Source organism: Aotus nancymaae, unplaced genomic scaffold (genome assembly GCF_030222135.1).
Source record: "Aotus nancymaae isolate 86718 unplaced genomic scaffold, 86718_ANA_hifiasm-v0.15.2.pri h1tg000072l, whole genome shotgun sequence".
In the NCBI taxonomy this organism is placed as follows: Eukaryota; Metazoa; Chordata; class Mammalia; order Primates; family Aotidae; genus Aotus; species Aotus nancymaae.
The window spans coordinates 8,008,349-8,029,862 of NW_026988487.1; the positions used below are offsets into that span (position 1 = coordinate 8,008,349).

At 33.5% G+C, this 21,514-nt stretch overlaps 1 protein-coding gene across 7 annotated transcripts in view; it reads left to right on the forward strand.

Moving 5' to 3' along the window:
• Positions 1–21,514, forward strand: part of STXBP4 (syntaxin binding protein 4) — a 256,034-nt gene that overhangs the window by 27,125 nt on the left and 207,395 nt on the right. For all 7 annotated transcript variants that reach the window (XR_002478910.2, XM_021672796.2, XM_064367561.1 and 4 more), the window contains exons 5-8: positions 6,154–6,260; positions 6,445–6,652; positions 7,627–7,705; positions 12,407–12,498. Coding sequence is in view for 6 of the 7 variants with exons in the window: in XM_021672796.2 (XP_021528471.2) it covers positions 6,154–6,260; positions 6,445–6,652; positions 7,627–7,705; positions 12,407–12,498 (486 nt within the window). In the remaining variant the exon portion in view is untranslated. The remainder of the gene's footprint in view (positions 1–6,153; positions 6,261–6,444; positions 6,653–7,626; positions 7,706–12,406; positions 12,499–21,514) is intronic.

The window sequence follows — 21,514 nt, forward strand, 5'->3', positions numbered from 1 at the left end:
CTTGAGTGACAAAAGGAAACAGGCAAGATAGAAAAAAGTTTAAGAGAGGAGTACCAGGGATGATGGCTCATTCCTGTAATCCCAGTACTTTTGGAAGCCAGGGCAGGAGGATCCCTTGAGCCCAGGAGTTGCATGTTTCAGTGAGCTATGATTACATCACTACACTCCAGCCTGGCCGACAGAGTGTCTCTAAAAAATAAAAAATTGTGTAGAAGAAGGAGAAGAAGAAGTAATTTTCTAGTGCTTACATTATTTTAAAATATTTTCTCAAAATGGAGTACTCTATGCATATGCATATTTATTTTTCAAATACAAAATTGATATAACTTTATTTCAAAACAATGTATTAATAACACATTTACTGTATTCTAAATACTGTTTTAACATGTTAATAAATTTCTAGTCTGCACAAAATTTCCACATAGTAGAACTTGTAGAATAGGAAACATAAATTCATAAGGTTATCCTAATGAAGTTGCTGAACTGAGTAACTGTTAATATTTTTTAAATGCATGTGAATGCTTTAACTTTCTGTGATTTTGTTTTAACATTATAATGTTTCAGAATTAACAATATAGGCAATATCAAGCTTATAGCTAGACGATATTTCATTTATATTTTCAAATACCTCTAACTGTAAGGGAGTTATTGGCACTCAGAAGGAATTTGCTTTAATTATTCATGGTTTGCCACCACCCACCCTAAATGTCTTCCTCCTGAAAAATATGAGAATAAAATACTGGACTATACAAAATACTATGTTTCTTTGAAAAACATATCCATAGTTCAAATATGGGATATTATGAATACATCTTTCCAGTTCAAGTAGAACCAAGATTCCCTCAGCTCTAAGAGCTGGAGGCATCCTATAAATTGAAAACAACTATATTAGTTGCTAAGTTAAGGAAATAAGAGAACTCCAAGGCCCTTTCATCCTGTCAGCTAGTCCCATATCCGTCTGAGGTCAATGTTTGACCCTTTTTCTGACCTGGACACTCCTTTAAGCTTCATACCAACATTCAATTCCCTGATCAACATTTTTACTTGGATCTCTTAAAGGCATCTCAAACCCAACATTTCTGAAGCAGAACTCATAACATTCACATCACACTGTATTCTGCTTATCTCTTCCCAAACAGAGTCTCTTCCAGTTTATCTAGTCTTGGTGAATGACAGCTTCACAAAGTCAGAAAATTTAACAGCTTCCTATTTCCACTCCCATAACACTATTCAAATCATTAGCATATATTGTTGACTTTTTTACTCTCTAAATATCTCTTGAACCCATCAGTTTATCTTCATTCTCATCTCTGGAGCTTAAACTGTCATCAGTTTTTATCAGCCCTCTCAATAGCATCATTTGTTCTTATGCACTATACCTATTTCCCTCCCAACCTATATTACTAATACTTGGTTGCCTACAAGGTTCTATGGAGTGTGACTTCTGCCCTCTCCTTCTCTGACTCTCCATCCCTATGCTTCCAGAGCAGCATTTTCTCAGTTCCTAGAAGGGGCCATTTTTTTTTTTTTTTTTTCATCTCATATGCTGTTCCCTTAGTCTGGAAACAGCACTCCATTTTCTTTCCCCCATTATTTCCAGATATCAATTCAAAGACTACTGCCTAAGGATTGTGTTCCCCGCTTTTCCCCCAGTCTAAGCTAAGTTTCATTTTTTCTATGTGTGCCCCTAAATTCCATTCCTTTCCTTTGTGTCACCTATCTCAGTTGTAATGATATATTTATGATTGTTTAATCAACTCTTCCTGAACCACAAGACAGTATGTTTCTTAAGGGCAAGGATGCTATCCACTTTTATTCACAGTATTATTGTTAGTCCCCAGTGTGGTGCCTGGGGACTAACAATAAGACATGTTAGTCCTGACACAAACATACTTGCTCAATTTATATTTATGAATGAATGGTCCCATAGTCATTCTGTCACATTTCTGAAGATTACTGATCTGCCTATTTACCCTTCCACTGGCACCATTTGGGCTCCACACGAAGGTACTTCTTTCCTGGACCTTTAAAGTGTGTCATATCTTCGACAACACTTTAAAATTCTCAAATGTTTATTTTTATTTCTTTCTTTTGTTGTTGATAACATAGGGAAAGCAGACAAATCAAAAGCCTCACTTAAAATCTGATCGTATATTTTATATTTTTTTAGTTGGTCCTAAGACATACACTAAAACGTATACATATAAGCTATGCATGCACATATATATGTGTATATATATATAATATATATATATATATCATGTGTATATAGGTATGTAATATACTCCTGAGTGTATGTGTATATGTAATATTTCCTCTTCTCTCTCTGAAATTAGAGGTCTCACAATCAATGTCGTCATGTAATTGGTGGCTTTTTTTCCTCTCAATGCTACATAAAATAATGATTTCTTACAATTAGTGGCATCTTAAATTTGATAAATTCAGGACTTCTTTTGTCAAGCCCTATAGGTGAGAAAAAGATCACATGGATATAGATGCTGATGGTTAGTAATTGTTCACAAATGATTGAAGTAGGACATATTTAACTTTCAGAGGAGATCTATTTTTATGCTGAGCATAGCACTGGAACCTGGGCCAAGGCTTTTAGATAAATAGCAGGATCAGGCCTCTGGATGGCAGACTATGAAGAAACCAGTCCCACTGGTGGGAGCTGAAGAAGTAGCAGCCAAGATGGTTCACTTTGCAGTGTCACCCTCTTTATTCCTTTGCCGTTATTATTTCTGTCATAGCTACCCTAATTTCCTCAGACTGTTTCTTGGCTCCCTTTAACCTATTGTGGACTTACTATTTACCTAGCACTGTGTCTGGGAACCAATCATGAAAGGGACAGCGTTCTTGTTCTGCGTAACTGAAAGAATCAGTGATTCTGGTCCATTAAGAAAATCATTGCCCCTAGTTTGGGAGTTGCTGATTTATTATATCTTAATGCAAGGGCAGGGTAAAGCAGGTATGTAAACATAAGGACTGTACAGAGTAAGTGCAGTCATTTAGGTAAGTAAAAGTGCTTTTTGAGCAAACAGACAGAACATTTCAGTAAATTTTGGGGAACTGGAGAAAACTTGCATCAGGGATAGTATTTGAATTGGGCTTTGAAGTTGAAGTCAGAGTTTATCACCGAGAAGTGGGAGGATAGATGGTGGCATCCTAGATAAGAATTGGTATGTGTGAAAACACTGAGGTTCGAAAGGCCATGGCTGGTTTGAGACACATTCTCTGAGAGTAGAATGAAGAGTTTATATGCTTATGTGGAAGGTGGATGGTGAAGCTAGAAAAAGTAAGTTGCAGTAAATTTATTGTGCTGGGTTTGAGACGTCGAAGGTTCTCAGTTTGATGAGTAATATAATTAAATTTGCTATCAGTATGACAATTGTTCACAACAGATATGAAAGTCTCATTCACCTCCTCTTTTTTAGTGCCTGTAATGTACTATAATTTGCATATATTCCTTAATTCTTATAGCAATCTTGCGTTGCATGTATTTATCTCCACTCTACAGCTAAGAAAATGGAGTCTCATAAGAGCTAAACAACTTGCTTAAGTTCACAATAAGGGTAGCGTCAGTCTGCATCTTGTAAAAGTATAGGAAAAGAATCTTAAGGCTTGCAGAAAGACTGTTCCTTAGTATTAGGTATAATGAGTTAGTTAAATCAGAATCAGGCTGTATAGATGGTTTCTGGTAATATTGAAATGTATTATTTAGAAAACTATCTACCAATGTCATAATTAGAAATGAATAGTACTGGTTTTTTTTAACACAAGTGTTTAAGTGGTCAGGAATATATTATTATTTCAACCTCTGCATGAATGTCAGTGTGAAAGAATTCACATCTAAAGTGCGACATATGAAAGTGCCTGACACATTGCCTCCCATGTCATATAGTTGCTCTGTAACTGCTGCATTGGAATCTAGACTGCGTGGAAGAGGTCTCAGCATATCTCTGAAGTTAGTATTTTCACATATACATTAATCCAGCTGAGGCAGAATGCACTCGTTTAGAATGCCAGACTTACAAAAATAGCTTTGTTTTCATTTGCACGTTCTGACTTTTAAACAGGTTCAGAAATTCACATGATCAGCTAAGATCTTATTCTAGGAGGCAAAGAAAAACACTAACTGCTCTGAATACTTTTTAGAAAGAAAAAATATATAAACACCAGAAGTCACAGTCAGAAGGCATTCTTCTTCTCTTCTCTGCCTCTCTTCTTGCCAGAAAATGCTACTTCAATACATGCTTTGATACAAGATGGCTTAAATTGCCTTCATGTGAGCTTTTACTCTGTATTAACACTGCATGTTATGTTGTCTTGTCTTTACCAATTATATTCAGTCACATATTTACATAAAATCCAAATCTGTTTTTAAATTATATATATATTTATATATAAAACATAAATACATACATAGATATATGTGTGTGTATATTTTGTTCTTGTTGTTTGTTTTTTTGAGACAAGAGTCTTGCTTGGTTGCCCAGGCTGGAGAGCAGTGGCGCAATCATGACCTTGACCTCCTGGGCTCAAGTGATCTTCCCACTTTGGCATCCTGAGTAACTGAGACTATAGACGTGTGCTACCGTGACTAGCTATTTTTTTTTTTTTTTAATGGGGTGTAACTATGTTGCCCAGGCTGGTCTTAAACTCCTGGGCTCAAGCAGTCTTCCTGCCTCAGCCTCCCCAAGTGTTGGATGTACAGATGTGAGCCACCATGTCTGGCTTATGTGTCTTTTAAAATTAAGTTGACTCTCTTAGCTGAAGTATTTTAAATAATGCTTACATTTCAGTAGAATAGGGTTGTTATGCATCTGGATTATATTATCTTTTACACAGTAGTTGAGATATATTTCTATAAAATCCTTTGATGAATGTTTTATGTTAATTTTGTTGTTTTCCTATGTATTCTTTAGTCAGTAAAAGAAGGTCTTTTTAAAAAATAACAATACCTATTGTAATTTAAGAGTAAAATAACTGTGAATCACCATTATTATAAATAATACAGTTTAGGTCAAACATCAATATCCAAGGGTTGTATTTTAGTAGATAAGACTTTAAGGAAAGATGTTTTCTTGAATTTGTGAAAATTGCTTAAGTACCATCAAGGTGAAAATCTCCCTTTTCAACCATATAAGCTTTTTCTATAGTTATAAAAATAATGCCTTCTACCATTGTACTAATGATAAATAGGGAAATATCTTAGGAACTGTAAAAGAAGAAAGCTTATTTTTATTTTCTAGTTTGAATTAAAAGAAAAGACAAAAATTGGGAAACTTACCTAACAACCGCATTAACTGTTGCCCTTGATATGCTCTGTCTTATTCAGTTAGGCTAGTTATGAGCAAGCTGGGCCTTAGCAAAGGCAACACCAGGCAGCCAGTTAGAATTGTCATTATTAGCAGGACATGGATAACAGTATATGCACAGCCAACTAGGCCTTTGTCACGGGGGATAGCAGGTCTAGCAAAAAAGATGATCATGAGCTGAAATATGAGTAGGATCAATATAATTAAAATCCTTGCCTGGGCACAGTCGCTCACGCCCGTAATCCGTGCACTTTGGGATGCTGAGGTGGGCGGATCGCTTGAGCCTGGGAGTTTGAGACCAGCCTGGGCAACATAATGAGACCTCATCTCTACACAAAATTTTGAAAATTTTAAAACTTTTTTTAAAAAAGATCCTTGACTAAAGTTTTAAAACTCTCAATGTGGGATGAGTCCACTTTGAACAGTTTGGTAGGAGGACATATGTAGGAATGCAGAGAAACTAAAGTAAATGAGTTTTACATTCTGAAATATCCCACAGTTATTTGGCCCACTTTATGACAGAGTCAGAGCTTTATCAGCCCATAGTGCTCAGTTTTTAAAACAGGTCCCCCCGGTATCCTAGCCTATGTCCTACCATATTCAAAATTCTTTAGCATGTAAATTTATTCATGGAATATATAAACTATGCCATTTTACTCATGTATATTACCGAGCCAGACTTTAATCAAAACATTTTGCCTCTGAGGTTGTCTAAGATTTTTGTTTTTATTCTTTTTGAAAGCATTCTTCACAAAAACTTTTCATTGCTTTAATTGCATCAATTATTTTTTAAATACCTCATTAGTTCCTTTATAAATGTTACTGTTTTTGTTAGGATGGTCGTTTGAAGCCAGGAGATCAACTTGTCTCAGTCAACAAGGAATCTATGATTGGTGTATCATTTGAAGAAGCAAAAAGCATAATTACCAGAGCCAAGTTGAGGTAACTATACTATCCATGAGATAGAATGAGTCATTTAGGTTGTCTCCTTGAAAGTAGTAATTTAAGATGTATTAAGTACTTTAGATTATAAGAAATATCTTTAATAACATTTAAAACATTATCTTGGAATTCAGTTGTAGTATGTTCGTAGCATATCCATAAAGTGATTTCTTTTTAATATTAGGTCAGAATCTGCTTGGGAGATAGCATTCATAAGACAAAAATCCGACAACAGTCAACCAGAAAATCTGTCATGTACGTCACTTGTAGAAGCTTCAGGAGAATATAGACCTCAAGCCTCAGCATTTAGTCTTTTTTCTTCTCCTGAAATACTAATTCCAAAGACCTCATCCACTCCCAAAACTAACAATGCCATTTTACCTTCTTGTGAGGTAAGTCATGTAATCTTAAATTTCTCTACATATACACTCCATAAATCCCCCATATATTTTTACATTGGTTAAGTACATATAGAATTGTTATTTCAGTAAGATTGTTAACAAATTAATACTTCTTTGAAAGATTTTTTCTTTTTTACTATTTAAGATTTTTATGCTGTATATTCAGTACACATATTTTAAGTCAGCATGTCCTGTGTCCAGAAGCATGACTTGTTAGACAATACTAGCATGACAAAATGGTTCCACAGAGATTTGCCTAGATATCACTCAAAACTATGTTAACAATGTCATATTTAATTTCAGTTGGTTTAGTTATTTGCCATTTCTGTTCTCTGCTTGACTGAAGTCAGGCTATCTTCTTTGTTGTTCCTTAGCTTCGTTCCCACACAGTGAGGCTAATCCCAGGCATCCACTCTAGAAGGATATTGCTCCTTCATGTGTGTATGCTATAGTTCCCCCAAGTAGAATCACACAAAATAGGGAATTTCTATATCAGAATTAACACACTCAATTACTAACAGCTATATTGTCCTAAAAAATTACAGTTACAGAATAAAGTGTGTATTATTTATATCTGTGTTAGCTGTAAAATAGGAAAATCAGGCTTTTAGTCAGTAGAATAAAATTTGTCAATGGTAACTTCAGTTTCAGGTACATGCTGAACAGAGACAGAGTGTAAGATTTTCTGTCAGCCCCTTATACTTCGTCATTTGGAGCTATAATACTTTGAAAAGACAAGATGTGTGGCCTTATATTTTGTTATCCTTGGATGTGGAAGAGCTGCAAGCAATTGTTACCTTTAATTCTGAATGGCTTTGTTCAAAGATGCGTATACCAAAATTTTATAGTTTCATATTTGAGGGACTATTACCTTAATCTCTTTAACCATTCTTTTTATGTTAACACGGGCTTCAGGTGACCTACTTTAGTAAATGACATTGTGTGTTCCTCATTTTCTTTCACAGATGGAAACTGGATACAACAAAACAGAACAGATTCCAATTACTTCTTCAGAAAACAGTACTGTGGGTTTGTCTGATACAGGTAAATACACATTTGATTTCTCTTTCCTGTTATTTTTTTCAGTTCTCTCTCAATGAGGAATATGTAATGTGACTTAATAAGACTTCGAAGAAGGGTGCATTATGTCTTTGTTCCTTCAATGAATGAAAAAGCAAAAATAATATATTTTCCATTGGTCCCTGTGAAAGTATGACTTTTATTGGAAATTTCCCTGAACAAAGAGTTGAAATTTCAAAAGATGCATTGTCATAATAGTGTTTATGAAGCTATAATAATTAATGAATTGTTTAAGTGAAATAATGAGAAGTCTTCTCTAAGATCAAGATTAGGTTGCCACGTCCTTTGAGTGTAATACTGATGAGGCATATTAAATACACCTTTCAGAAAACACATTATACAAGGGAGCATACCTTAAGAAAAGAAATGTATATTGTTTTTTTGGAAGAAATCATATGGATATAAATTAGAAAGAATGTTAGTATTGTGAATTCAGTATTACTGATTCTTAATTGCCATAAAATGATTTACTGACTTTTTAAAACAATAAAGCATTGATTATCTAAGCCAAACGTAAAATACGCATTTTTATTAGGCTTGCAGGCTCAATATCAGGAAAAAGTGTCCTGAAATTCTCTCTGAAAGTGAAACACAACAATAAAAAAAAGATTAAAGATAACTGAAAAACTAATTACATATGCCTAAGTATAATGCAAATTTTTACCTGTATATTTTAATTTTGTTTTAATAGCATTATTGATATAAGAACTGAAAAATAAGGAAGCATTAATTTAAATTAAATAGCTAATAATCTTTACAGGAGTTTATACTATATTCCACAGTCGTTTGCTCCAATTTGGGGTGGTATTTACCACTAGGTTAATACCATTCTTCAGCCATGAGTTATATTCCCTTTTACTTAGTGAGATTTATTGACCCTTGGAAACTTGATTTGCATTATTCCTCTTACATAATTCATTTCCAGTCTCTTGATATATTGTTTTTATTTTAAACTGGGAACCCATATGGGAAGAAAAAGACGAATGAAACCAACAGTCATGAGATGAGGATCAAAGTTGCTAGATGATGGAAGTCAGAATCCTTTATTCCTTGATTATATTATAAAATATTAATACTTTATAACTTTTTTTTAATTTTTAAAGTAATTGAACTACTCAATGCCTCTTTTAACCATTTATTCAGTAAGGATTTACTATGTTATATGTGAAGAATACAGTACAACGGGAATTATGAAGGAATTAGGATATTTTCTGTGAGACACTTAATAGTTTATTGTGAAATAAAACATGAGGTTAAAAATTCCAGTTATTCAAATTAGAAAACATCCAAATATATATGCATGTATTTGTTTATAGATGTGTATGTGTGTGTTTATTTTATCAAGTAGCTACTATTTGCAGTTTTCTGTGTTAATCGGAGCAGGATGTGGGTGGTTTTGTTACTCTAAAAAGCATTCTTTCTTGTGAATGAATAACACATTTACACAAATTATGTAAAGACATGAACAAAGAGACCGAAGGAAAGAAGTAGTGAGTGATATGAGTATGGTATAAGGAAGACACAGTGGTGGTTACCGCCAGGCTCTGAAGGCAGACTCAGTGTTCAAGTTCTTGCTTTTATCTTGTTAGCTCTGTAACCTTGAATTGGTTACAAGTTACGTGGAGTTGTTATGAGGATTAAACAAGATCATGCATGTCAAGCACTTACTTTGTAATTAGTGCATATATATGCTTACTAAATTTTTCTGTTACTAATAATATCGAACATCCAGCCTAGAGTATAGCTCAGATAATATTCTAGGTCATGTTTATAGAGCAAAAGGAAAAGCTTGAATTCTTGATTCAATTTTATGTCCTCCCCTTGATCCCAAAAACTAGTATATAATAAGGAATGTGTCACAATATGCAAAAATTAATTAAGAAAAATTTCTTGGCCAAGTCAGACATTATCCAAATCTTGAAAGAAGTGGAAGGGGGAGGGAAAAGAGGAGGAGGCAAGAAGGAGGGAGAGCCAAGAGAATAATAGGCCATACTTGGAAAAACTAACTTTCCCAGAGAGGAACAAATAAAGATCTTAGGGCTGGGATAGAGAGATATCATTGGCAGATGAGGAAAACTGTCTATGAAGGGGCTTTCAGGTAAAGCTACTCTGAATTGACAGAGTATGCTGGAGTTACACATAGACCCTCTTAAGTTTTTAACTCAAAAGTAAAAGTGTTAAGTTGTCTGGAAAAAACAAGATTTTGTTAAGCCCTGACTGCATATTGTTAAATGAAGGTTAGTATAATTCTACATGAACTCTCCTTATAATAGAGTGTCTCTGTGTTAACGTTAACAATACTTTATAAGTTTTCACAGTAGTTTTCTATTATATTGTTGACCTTTTAACTCCTATAAGGCAGTCTGGTTTATTCCCCCTAATTTACAGATGGACAAACTGATTATGAAAGATGTTGAACACATTTAAGAACATTGGTCTGGTGTCACTAGAGATTAAACTCCTAACATTATCATGTACTAGCTATGTGGCCTGGGCTAATTTCTTTACCTTTTCTGGCCTTGGTCTTTTATTTTGGGATGGGAGTAATAACCCCTATGTCATTGTGGTCATTGTGAAGATTAATAAGCTTATATAGGTACATAGTTTACTGTTTAGATAGAAGTAGGCATAAATAGGAGCTTCTGTTATTTTCAGTGTTAGATATAGCAAATTTTAACGCTTAGATGTAGGAAAATATAAGTGAGAACACATTCCTCAATGTGTCGATATTGTAAGTGTTCCTGTCTCACCTTCTCTCATTCCCCTCTCCCCCACTTGTTCTCCCCACTGCAACCCTTCTAAACACTTAACACTTGAATAATTCAAGCCCAGGTTTAGTCTTTGAGATCATAACCAGGTTCACTTGGGGCCACCTGGTGTTAATGTGCCTTAATTGCAGGCCAAGCACCAAGCTGGTCATTGGCAAGCTTCACATGTCCAAACCTTAAAGGATGAAAAGTAAGTTATCTGCTGGTTGGTCTTCCGTATCATTCTACTCCATGCTGATCTTTATGCTACACTTTAGGTTTAGCACAGAATTTCTCTTAGGAGAGAAACAAAACTTATATGTGTATGTATATGTGTATATATATACTTCTACATATACACACACATATATACCCATGCATACACACACACATATATATACCCACACATACACACATATACATATATACACATATATATATATAGAATTATATATGTGTGGAATATATACACATACCCATATATGTGTATATATGTATATATGTGTATCTTTGTGTATATATATACCATGTATATATTATTTTTAATCTCATAGCCAACAATTAGGTATCATGATTACAAAGGAGATTTACTTACTTTTATCAGAATTGTAAAAATTCTATTTAATACTAAAATTAGTCTTTTTCAAAGTTTAATTCCATTTGAAGCTAAAAGTCAGCAACCATTTTTTTATGATCTTGACACCTATAAGCTATATTAAAGATTTTACATAGAATGTTAAGGATGTGTTAAAGGTTTAGAGGAAGACTATTTATTTTCATATGCACTTCTTATGTTCTTAAGAGAATGCAAATCATTTTGTACTTAGAGACAGATGCTCTGAGAAATTTTAAAAAATTAAAACACTGCATAAAGATGTGACATTTTCGAAAGATTTTTCTTCTTCCTCTTGTTTCTATGTAGAACTAGTAAAATATCATTTAAAAATGTATTTAGAATAGTGGCAATTTGGATAGTAAGAGCAACATGAATTGTAGGAATTTGTTTTACAAACTTTGATAAAATATTTCAAGTTCTGGTCTTTTGTAGCATCTTTTTAAATCATGCAATAAGGACAAAGGCTCGTTTAAATAATGAGGATATATTGAGAAGATGTAGGAAAAATGGGTAAGAAGTGTATGACTTTTAGCTCTTGCAAATTCATTTATGCTCCTTGAAATGTGACCTGTCTTTAAGAGGTAAGATGTTAGCTCCAAGTACAGAATCTATATTATGCTTTATGTGCAAACTTGAAATGACTTGCATTTTTGGGTTTTTCCAGAGTACTTCCAGAATTCACATCACAAAACACTTTTACCAGTCAAAAAAATACCATGATCTTTTAAAATATCTAATATGATTTTACTTTTTTTGAACAAAAATACTTTTTGTCTTTTTAAGGCATTGTGGTGATGTAGTAGTGGTAGGATGTATGTTTGTCTTTTAAGTTAATATTTCTGTGGGACTTCACAATGCATAATTGGCAACTCATATCTTAGGACTTAAGTGAAGCCAGTTTATCTAAAAAAATTTGGACTTAAAAAAATTATGAAAACTGGCCGGGCGCAGTGGCTCACTTCTGTAATCCTGGCACTTTGGGAGGCCAAGGTGGGCGGATCACCTGAGGTCAGGAGTTTGAGACCAGACTGGCCAACACAATGAAACCCTGTCTCTACTAAAAATATAAAAATTAACCAGGTATGGTGGCATGGGCCTGTCATCCCAGCTACCTGAGAGGCTGATGCAGTGACAGAGTGAGACTCTGTCTCAAAAAAAAAAAATTATGAAAACAAAACTAAAAGCCACCAACCGATTAGCTAGAATTATTTTTGAACAGCAGGAATCCAGAACATATCCTGTCAAATGAAAATTTCGATTCCAATTAAGTTCCCAATTAATGTGCACCCTGTTGTCTCTTAGATGTTGCTTCTGCCTGGACTGAAAATTATGGACTACAAGAAAAGCTCTCCCTAAATCCCTCTGTTCGCCTTAAGGCAGAGAAACTGGAAATGGTAAATCCTCTAAATTTTCATTTTTCTTCCATAAGACAAAAACAGGAAATAAGTAGTACTCTCCTTCTTTGAGAGAATAAAGTACTGGAGTCATTAGTTTCTTGAAGTTACTTATTTACAATTAAACAAATGGCAGTTCAGATTTAAATTATTTAATTCACATTTGAATTTGGTAGTTCATGGTGGTTCACTAGTACAAAATGGAAATAAAATCTTTTATAACTAAATTGACATTTGGGTCAAACAGTTTTCTCCTCTGAGAATAAGACAAATAAGATTTTTACAATCTAGAATCAGTAGAAAGATGTAACAAATTATGGCAAAGTATATGAGGCTTCATAGAAAATGGCAATAAGTGAATCAATAATAGTCCATTATTCAAATTTTTTAAGTTAGAGGGAAACAAAATTTTAAAGAACAAAATAGTCTGATGTCTACTAAATATAGAGAGATGGTAGCAATATACTAAAGCACTAAAAGTAGTCCTGGGGAGAATGGAACATTGAGACTCTCATGAAAAAGAAACTTAAGATGATTAAAAAAGAAAAATTAAAGGCAGAAAAGCACTCAAAAGTATTTCTTATCAAGTAACCAGGGATCTGAAATGAAAAATGTGCCACATTTTTTTTTTATGTGAAATGAATATACTGCTGAAAAGTCCACAACCTCTACCTTCCTGTCAGTTTTTGAGGATAAAGCGTTGTTACATTTTAGGAAGAGTATAAAAATGCATAACTAAAATAAAGCACAGAATCTGTTTACTCCCATATCCATATCTTTGCTTGGTCCTATGATAGTCCTTTCTCATTGCCAGTTTGACTCTTATCTACATTCTAACTTACAAAGGGTAGAAAAGATTTCTCACTCATTGGTAGATTCATGGCTAAGACACCTATAACAAAAGAAAGATTAACAAGAAAGTAGCATGCAGATTTATTTAATGTATGTTTTACATGACGTGAGAGCCTTCAGAAATGAAAACCCAAAGAAACTGGGAAAACTGTATTTTTATGGACAGTCATACAGAAGTATAATTGGAGCACAAAAGGGTATAATCTAATGGCAATAAACTGTGGGGAGCATAGCAAGACCTGTTTGTTCAGATTCTTAACATCTCTGTGTCTTCAGAGTTGAAGATACTTCCTCTCCTTGGGATATGGGGAGGACGTCTCTGGAATGAGGGTCTTTTAGTCTACTTTTAGGGAAGGATCAGCTGGGTTTTATGGCCCACTTCAGGGGAGAAAAGGTGACATAAGGTAAGAAAGACCTTCCTGCTTCTTTTTTTTTTGAGACTGAGTCTCGATCTGTTGTCCAGGATGGAGTGCAATGGCGCAATCTCGGCTCACTGCGACCTCCGCCTCCCAGATTCAAGCCATTCTCCTATCTCAGCCTTCTGTGTAACGGGGATTACCGACACACGGCACCATGCCCGGCTAATTTTTGTATTTTTAGTAGAGATGGGGTTTCACCATGTTGGTCAGGCTGATCTTGAACTCCCGACCTCGTGATCTGCCCTCCTTGGCCTCCCAAAGTGCTGGAATTACCGGCCTCTTCTGCTGTTTTCTCAAACACCAAAGTGCCATACTTTGAAGCAGCATGTCCTGGACTTTGTCATTCAATTCCATCTCCTTCACTGAGACTTTGCTATTATAGTTCGGGCCAATATTGCCTTCTTTTGCACATTAGTAACACTTACCTTCACATTTTGGTGCTCTGTAATCTTTTCTATATCTTGTTTTATCAATGAAATTATAAGTGTTTTCACCACGGACACAGACCCTGTAGTACCTACTAATGTTTAAATAGCTGGTTTGTGCTCAATAAAGTTTTCCAATTAATTAGATACTTGAGATGTCTCCCTAATAGTTTCAAAATCCTGAGTATCTTTTGTAACTTGTCCTTCTGTTTGTTTGTGGCTAAAATGTAAGTTCTGGCTAATGTGTGGTCTGCAATCAGTTAATAGTAACATTTTCAAAAATAGAGTGTTTGAGATTTAAAAGCATGACTATTACATATCTAAAAATGAATAATTATTCAATGATGTTGATTTAATATACATAGTTCTGAACATCCAAGATTTAATACCAGTCCTCTGGATGAGGAGAAATTTACCTAGCTAACTACTTTACCTGGAAGACTTTGTTATTTTACTTGGTTTAAACTTTTCTAGCACACAATATTATTTTTAATCTGATTAATATTCTTAGAGGTATGAAAATCTAAATTTGTATTGATTTTGAGAAATATGATTTGCTTGGCCATTAAATCAGAATTCTAGTTTTTGGTTTCCCTTTAAACCTAAACAAATTATTTTTTTGGAAAAGTAAAATGGCAGATTTACATCAAAGAAACTAACATTTGATATAAATTCAATCTTTCTGCTCTTAATCAGGATAGACTTGTTAATTTTATTTAGTAGAGCATTCTTTGTTTTCAGAGTTTGAAACTATATTTCTCTGAATAACTTTTTTCCTAAAATCTACATTAGCATCTATCCACTCAAATTGTTTCTTAAGCTACTCTTCTTGTTTTGCATAGTTACATATTAATGTCATAATATCAGTATCACTTCAGTTTGAAATATGTTCTTCTCTTTTGGTTGCTATTTTGTAGACAGATTCAACTTTATTGTCCATTACATTTTAACATATTCCTATTCAGTAATTAGTAAAGCCAATGTGATCAGATATTTAAAATAATACTTTTTTTTTATCTTCTATACACATTACATGTGTCAGCTTGAAAATTGGTGTTCTAATAAAATTTCACAAGGAAAGGATGTTCACTAATTATGAATTTATTCAGTAATTAGCCTACTCGGTACAATTTTTAAGGAAGGCAGAGAGGTTAGAATTTGATTAAGGTAATTACCTGTCAAGACAATGTCATGTTTATATACACATGCAAGCATGTTTGTGTTCAGACATACGTATATATGCGGCATTGTCATTAAGTCTTTTATATTTTATTGGTTTAAGTAGAGAAATTTATAACAAGGATATATTAGAAAGTGATCTATAACACTGAACTAGTTATTTATTAATTCCTTGTCTGTAAAATGGGTTTACATTTCCCTCTTTCTATGAATACTCTGAGAATGATTTAATATACAGATATTTTGATGTTATTCCAGCATAGTTATTCGTAGTGATATGTTTCTTCAAAGTATTTCTATGAATAGTATATGTCTTGTTTGAGCTTAATATTAAACTTATAAATATGTATTATAAACTTAGCAAATCGGGATATAATTTCTTGCTTGGCTTGAAACTGAAATATCATACCTCTGCACTATCTGTATATTTATACCTATGGAAGATGCTTTGGGATACCGATGCCATTTCGCTGATATTTGCTTTTACCTCTTGCCATTTCTGTAACATTTCAAGAAAACTTTAGTGAGCAATGGCATACTCCATGTCTCATTATAGTTAATGAAATGTTCTTTGTATTAGGTTAAAAGATGTGTAACTAATATTGTAATAAAGTAATTTTTAAAATTCGTCATTTAGACATTAGAAAAACTTCAGGACATTTATTTGTCTAATTAACAAACGTATTTTTGATTCAGGTTAAAAGATGACCTTAGTCATTTAATAAATTATTGAAACCAACTTTTTATTTTACTTTTTTCCCTATATATACTCTGCTTACATATGAAACCTACTTTTTGATGAAAAATGTTACTTCCAACTAAAACTTAAGAGCTTACCTAACATGACATGTGGTATTCATCTAAAGTGAATTTTACTTTCAACAAAACATTTATTACTAAGCTTAGCTCTAGATTAATGTACACTGTAGTTAATTGCATTATGTAACTTTATTATTACATAATGTAAAAATTACCATATATTGAGCACCTTCTATGATAGTTTATTTGTTCTTTTTATATTATTTTTATTTTTTATTTCTTTACATGAAAATATTTAAACATATACAAGAATGTATATATTATACACATACAATTTAAAAAATAATAAACACACATTCACTCACCACCCAACTTAAGAATCAGAACCTTTGATGTTGCTAATGTGTACCTCTCCCCAAAAGGGGAAATTCTGAGTTTTGTCATTTCTGTACTTTTTAAAATTTTTGACTTATTTTAAATATTGTGAGATCAAAGAGTTTATTTGCAGTTTACATGAGGTATTCCTAAAATTTTTGCTTCTGTGTTTCCAGCTCCAAATAAAAGGCTTGGCTCATAGTATATGCTGAAAAACTAATTGTTGGATTAGTTCATTGTTCTCTAAAGTAATTTTCACAAGTGTCATTCCTACTAGTCTTATGCAAGAGTTCTCATTGCTTCATATACTTTACATTTATTCTAATTATAATATAGTTTGATGTATTTCTACCATCTTATTTTTTAAATTTCTTTTTGTTCTCCTTTTTTTATCACTTCTCTTCTTCCCCCTTTTTATTGTATTCTTTTGATTTGATTATGTTTGATTATGTGATTAATTGCTTTTGTATTTTACTTTTTACTTCCAACTTGTTTGAAAATTATGTTTTCTCTTGCTATTCTTTTAGTGATTTCCTTAAGATTTGAACGTGCATATTTAACTTAAAAGTCTAAAGTTAATCAGAATTCTTTTGTACATACAAAGCCCTACAGTATTTTAATTCTGATTACCCTGTTCTCAATTTATATACCTATAATTGTCCAATATTTCCATCTCAGCCTATCTTTTAGTCTTACAAATTTTGAATTATTATCTTTGTTTAGTTTTACAAATTATGCATTATTATTATAATATTCTTGTAGTCAATGATAGTTTAGATTTGCCCATGTTTACTATATTCTTTATTCATTGGTGTATTTTGCATTTCTGACATTTTGGGGGTCATTTTCCCTTTTCTCTAAGTAACCCCTTTAAATGTTATTTTGGTATAGGTTGATAGAAAACTCATTTTTTTATTTTTCTGAAAATATTTTGCCCTCGTTTTTGAAAGAGAATTTTGTTGGGCACATAATTCTGGGGTCACAGTTATTGTCTCTCAGATTTTTGAAGCTCTTATTCTCATTTTTTCCGGTTTCTGTTGTTGCTACTTTGAGAATTCTGCTGTCACTCTGTCTTTATTTTGTAATGATTTGTCATTTCACTATGACAGCTTTTGAAAATATTACCTGTTATTGCTATTCTGTATTTTCACCTTGGTGTGTCCAGGTATTGATTTCTCTTATGTTATCCTATTGAGGGTTTTTTTTTCAGCCTTCATAAATCTTAAGATTTGTATCTTTTTTAGGTTCTACAAAATTCTCAGCTAGTATCACTTTTAATATTGCCTCTCTTTAATTCTCTTTATTATCTGTTACTAGTTCAATTACATAATTATTAGACAGACTCACTCATCTTCCATGTCTCTCAAACCTCGCCTTCATATTTTGCATCTTCTTATCTATCTATGCTATATTTTCAACTCTTTCTCCTACACATTGTTTCTCTGTTTCACTATCTTCAGCCGTCTGCTATTTCACATATTCACTCAATTTCTAATTTGTTATTGTCTACCTAGTATTGTTATAATATCTTGTTCCTCGTATTCTTGATTCACCTTTTTAACTTAAATATGTTAAACATACTGATATTCTGTGTCTAACTATTTAATAGCTGCAGTCTTTGGCTGTCACATTCTGTTGTTTGTATGTTTACTTTTGCTTGTGATGTCTTATTCCCTTAAATGTTGTAATTTTTTTTTTAATTATACTTTCGGCCGGGCATGGTGGCTCACACTTTTAATCTCAGCACTTTGGGAGGCCGAGGCGGGCGGATCACCTCAGGTCTGGAGTTTGAGACTAGGGTAGTCAACATGGTGAAACCCTGTCTCTACTAAAAATACAAAAATTAGCCAGGTGTGGTGGCAGGTGCCTATAATCCCAGCTGCTTGAGAGGCTGAGGCAAGAGAATTGCTTGAACCTGGGAGGCAGAGGTCGTTGGAGCCGAGATTGTGCCATTGCCCTCCAGCTTGGGCAACAAGAATGAAACTCCATTACAAAAAAAAAAAATTAGAAAAATTAAAAAACAAAATTATAATTTCATGGAAAATGGAATTTTATCTTTGAGAATTTTGAAGCTGATATATGAAACCTCAGGAAAAGATTTATGTTCATTAGACATCGGGAACTACTGGAACTAAATTCCCAAGTTGTGGTGTTTCAGGCTATAAAACTATTGTACCTATTGTTACAGTTACACACTCGAAGAAAAACATTCTTTCTTCCACCCAGACCTAAGGAAGACATACTCTGTAATGTCTGTAGGATTTTCTTCTTAGTTTACCATTTTACTGAAAGTGTTGACTATGAGGTTCCAGCATTGTTTGGGTGACTTAATCCTGCCTCCCTGTCTTAGGCCCTAGATGCTATCCTCCTGCTTGCAGGTTTTAGGCCATCAAGAATTAGCAGATTCTTGGGCTGGTCATGGTGGCTCATGCTTGTAAATTCAGCACTTTGGGGGGCCAAGGCAAAAGGAATGCTTGGAGCCAGAAGTTTGAGACCAGCCTGGGCAGCAATATAAGACCCCATCTCCCAAAAATAGTTTAAAAATTAGCCAGTCGTGGTGGTGCACACCTGTAGTCCCAGCTACTTGGGAGGCTGAGGGAGGCTGCAGTGAGCCATGATCACACCACTGCACTCCAGCAACGGAGTGAGACCCTGTGTCTCAAAATAATCACAATCATTTTTTTTTTTTAAAAAAAAAAAAGGAATTAGCACCCATTGTCTTTATGCTCACTTACCTCTGTGTATTCCTATTTCTTTATAAATTTTGATATCACTCTCTTTCCTAAGCCAACCTAAACATTTGGATGTTATTGTTTATTATAATCTAGTAATTTCTAAAAAATTTTACTGGCAGGATTACCCCAGGATCTTTTCTGTATTATCAGAAATAGTTACATTTTGACTCTGACATAAATCTAAAATATTACTTTTTTTTTTTAGAAATAAATGAGGATTACTTAAAAATTTACAAAACAAGAATGACTCTCTCGAAGTCATTCTTCCTGAGTAAATAATTGGATGGGCACAAAGATATATGTGGAAGGCCATTCACAGTGGCACTGTTTATGGTAGTGAAAAATTCATGGCAATCACTAGGAGCTTCATTTAATAACACATGGTATATTTGAGTGCTATGTTCATTGACATGGAATGTCTTTTGTTTCAATCTTGTCCCTTCTGTAGGAGTGCCTTTTTAAAATAGATTTGTTCATCAATAAAATTCTGAAAGCTTTGTATACCAAAATATTAATAGTAGTTATTGCTTGCTAGTGAACTTTTAGCTGTTGTTTACGTCTTTCTAGATTGTTTGAATTTCTTTAATCATGAAAACGTAAAATATGCAGTATGAAGGCATATATATATTCTGTTATTTTTTTATTCTACCCTACTGCTTTCTTTTCTTCATCCTCATGACAAGTCAGAAAAGGCTGTAAGTAAATCCAATTCAGCCATCTTAGATTACCAAAATTAAAAAGTTATTTATTTTTACTCAACAAATATTTATTGTTTACTTCCTCTGATTGAGGCACTTTTGTGTTTTAGGTACTGTAAAACTGGTGGTAAACAAGACAAAAACTTATTTCTTGGTATTTATAATTCATTATGGGCAGGAGAGATAGAAAATTTAAAAAGCAAACGAATAACAAGAGTACATATCAGACAGTAAGACCGGATGATAGAGTGACTGGTAGATTATCTATTTCAGATTGGTAGTTGTAGAAGAGCTCTCTGAGAAGGTGAAATTTAAACTAAGACATGAAGTGTGAGAGTTATAGTGCTAGGGAAAAACATTTGAGATGTAAGGGAACAGTTAATGCTAAACTACTAAGACAGGATGGGCCTGGACTATTTTAAGAAAAAAAGAAATGTGTTCCTGGCATATGTGATCAAGGGAAGGAGTGGTACTAACAACACAAGTCAGGGAGATAGATCATGTCTTTGCAGGCCAAGGTGAGGTCTTTGGATTTTATTCTGAGTTCAGTAAAAAGCCATTGAGGCATTTTTAATAGGAAAGTGATCAATGTGTATGTATATCTGTTTGTGTGTATGTATTTTTTAACTCTTCATTATGGAAAATTTCAAATATGTATCTAGAAAATGATTTTTTTTTGGCCTAGTAACAACTAAATGGCATAACTTACAGCCATAAATGCTTAACTTGGAGTTTATGAACCCCATAAATTCTAGATTAAAATTTGCATATATGGCTATTATTCTGGGTGTGGGTTCATAGTTCTTAAGTGGACTTTCAAAAGTATCTATGTAATCCTTGGATAGTTAGGAACAGAACTTTTAGTTCTGGCAACATTGTATAATCTAGGAAATCCAGAACCCACTCCTGTCAGGAATATAGAATTGAATCTCCATTATCCAAAATGGTGGGAACCAGAAGTGTTTGAAATTTTTGATATTTTCAGATTTCGGAATATTTGCATATATACCTAATGAGATATCATGGGAATGAGACCCAAGTCAAATCAGGAATATTTATATATACACCTTAGAAACAGCCTGAAGGTAATTTCATACAATGTTTTAAAATAATTTTATTCATAAAACCAGGTTTGTATACACTGCACCAACAGAAAGCAAAAGTTTCACTATCTCAGCCACCTGTGTAGACAATCGGTGGTTTCATGTCGGCACTCAAAAAGCTTTGGGTTTTGGAGCATTTTGTATTTCGGATTTTTGGATTAGAGATGCTAAACCTATATATAGAAACAATAAGTAAAATAAAGAAGTTTTTAAAATTCATCATCAAGCTAGGAAGGAAGAAAGAAAAGAAAAATGAGAGAGAGGAGAGGAGGGAGAGAAATCTCATAACAGAAGTTTGTGAGCACTTGTGAGTGAGTGCTGACATCATATAGCTCAAGAAAAGACTCAGACTTAGATATTGGGGCTCAGTTTTAACATGGCCTCTGGCCATTTTCAGATGATATTCTAGAACTGATATCTTTATTTAGAGAAACACAAAATTCGGCAAGGTCTGGTTGGCCTTTTAGGAAA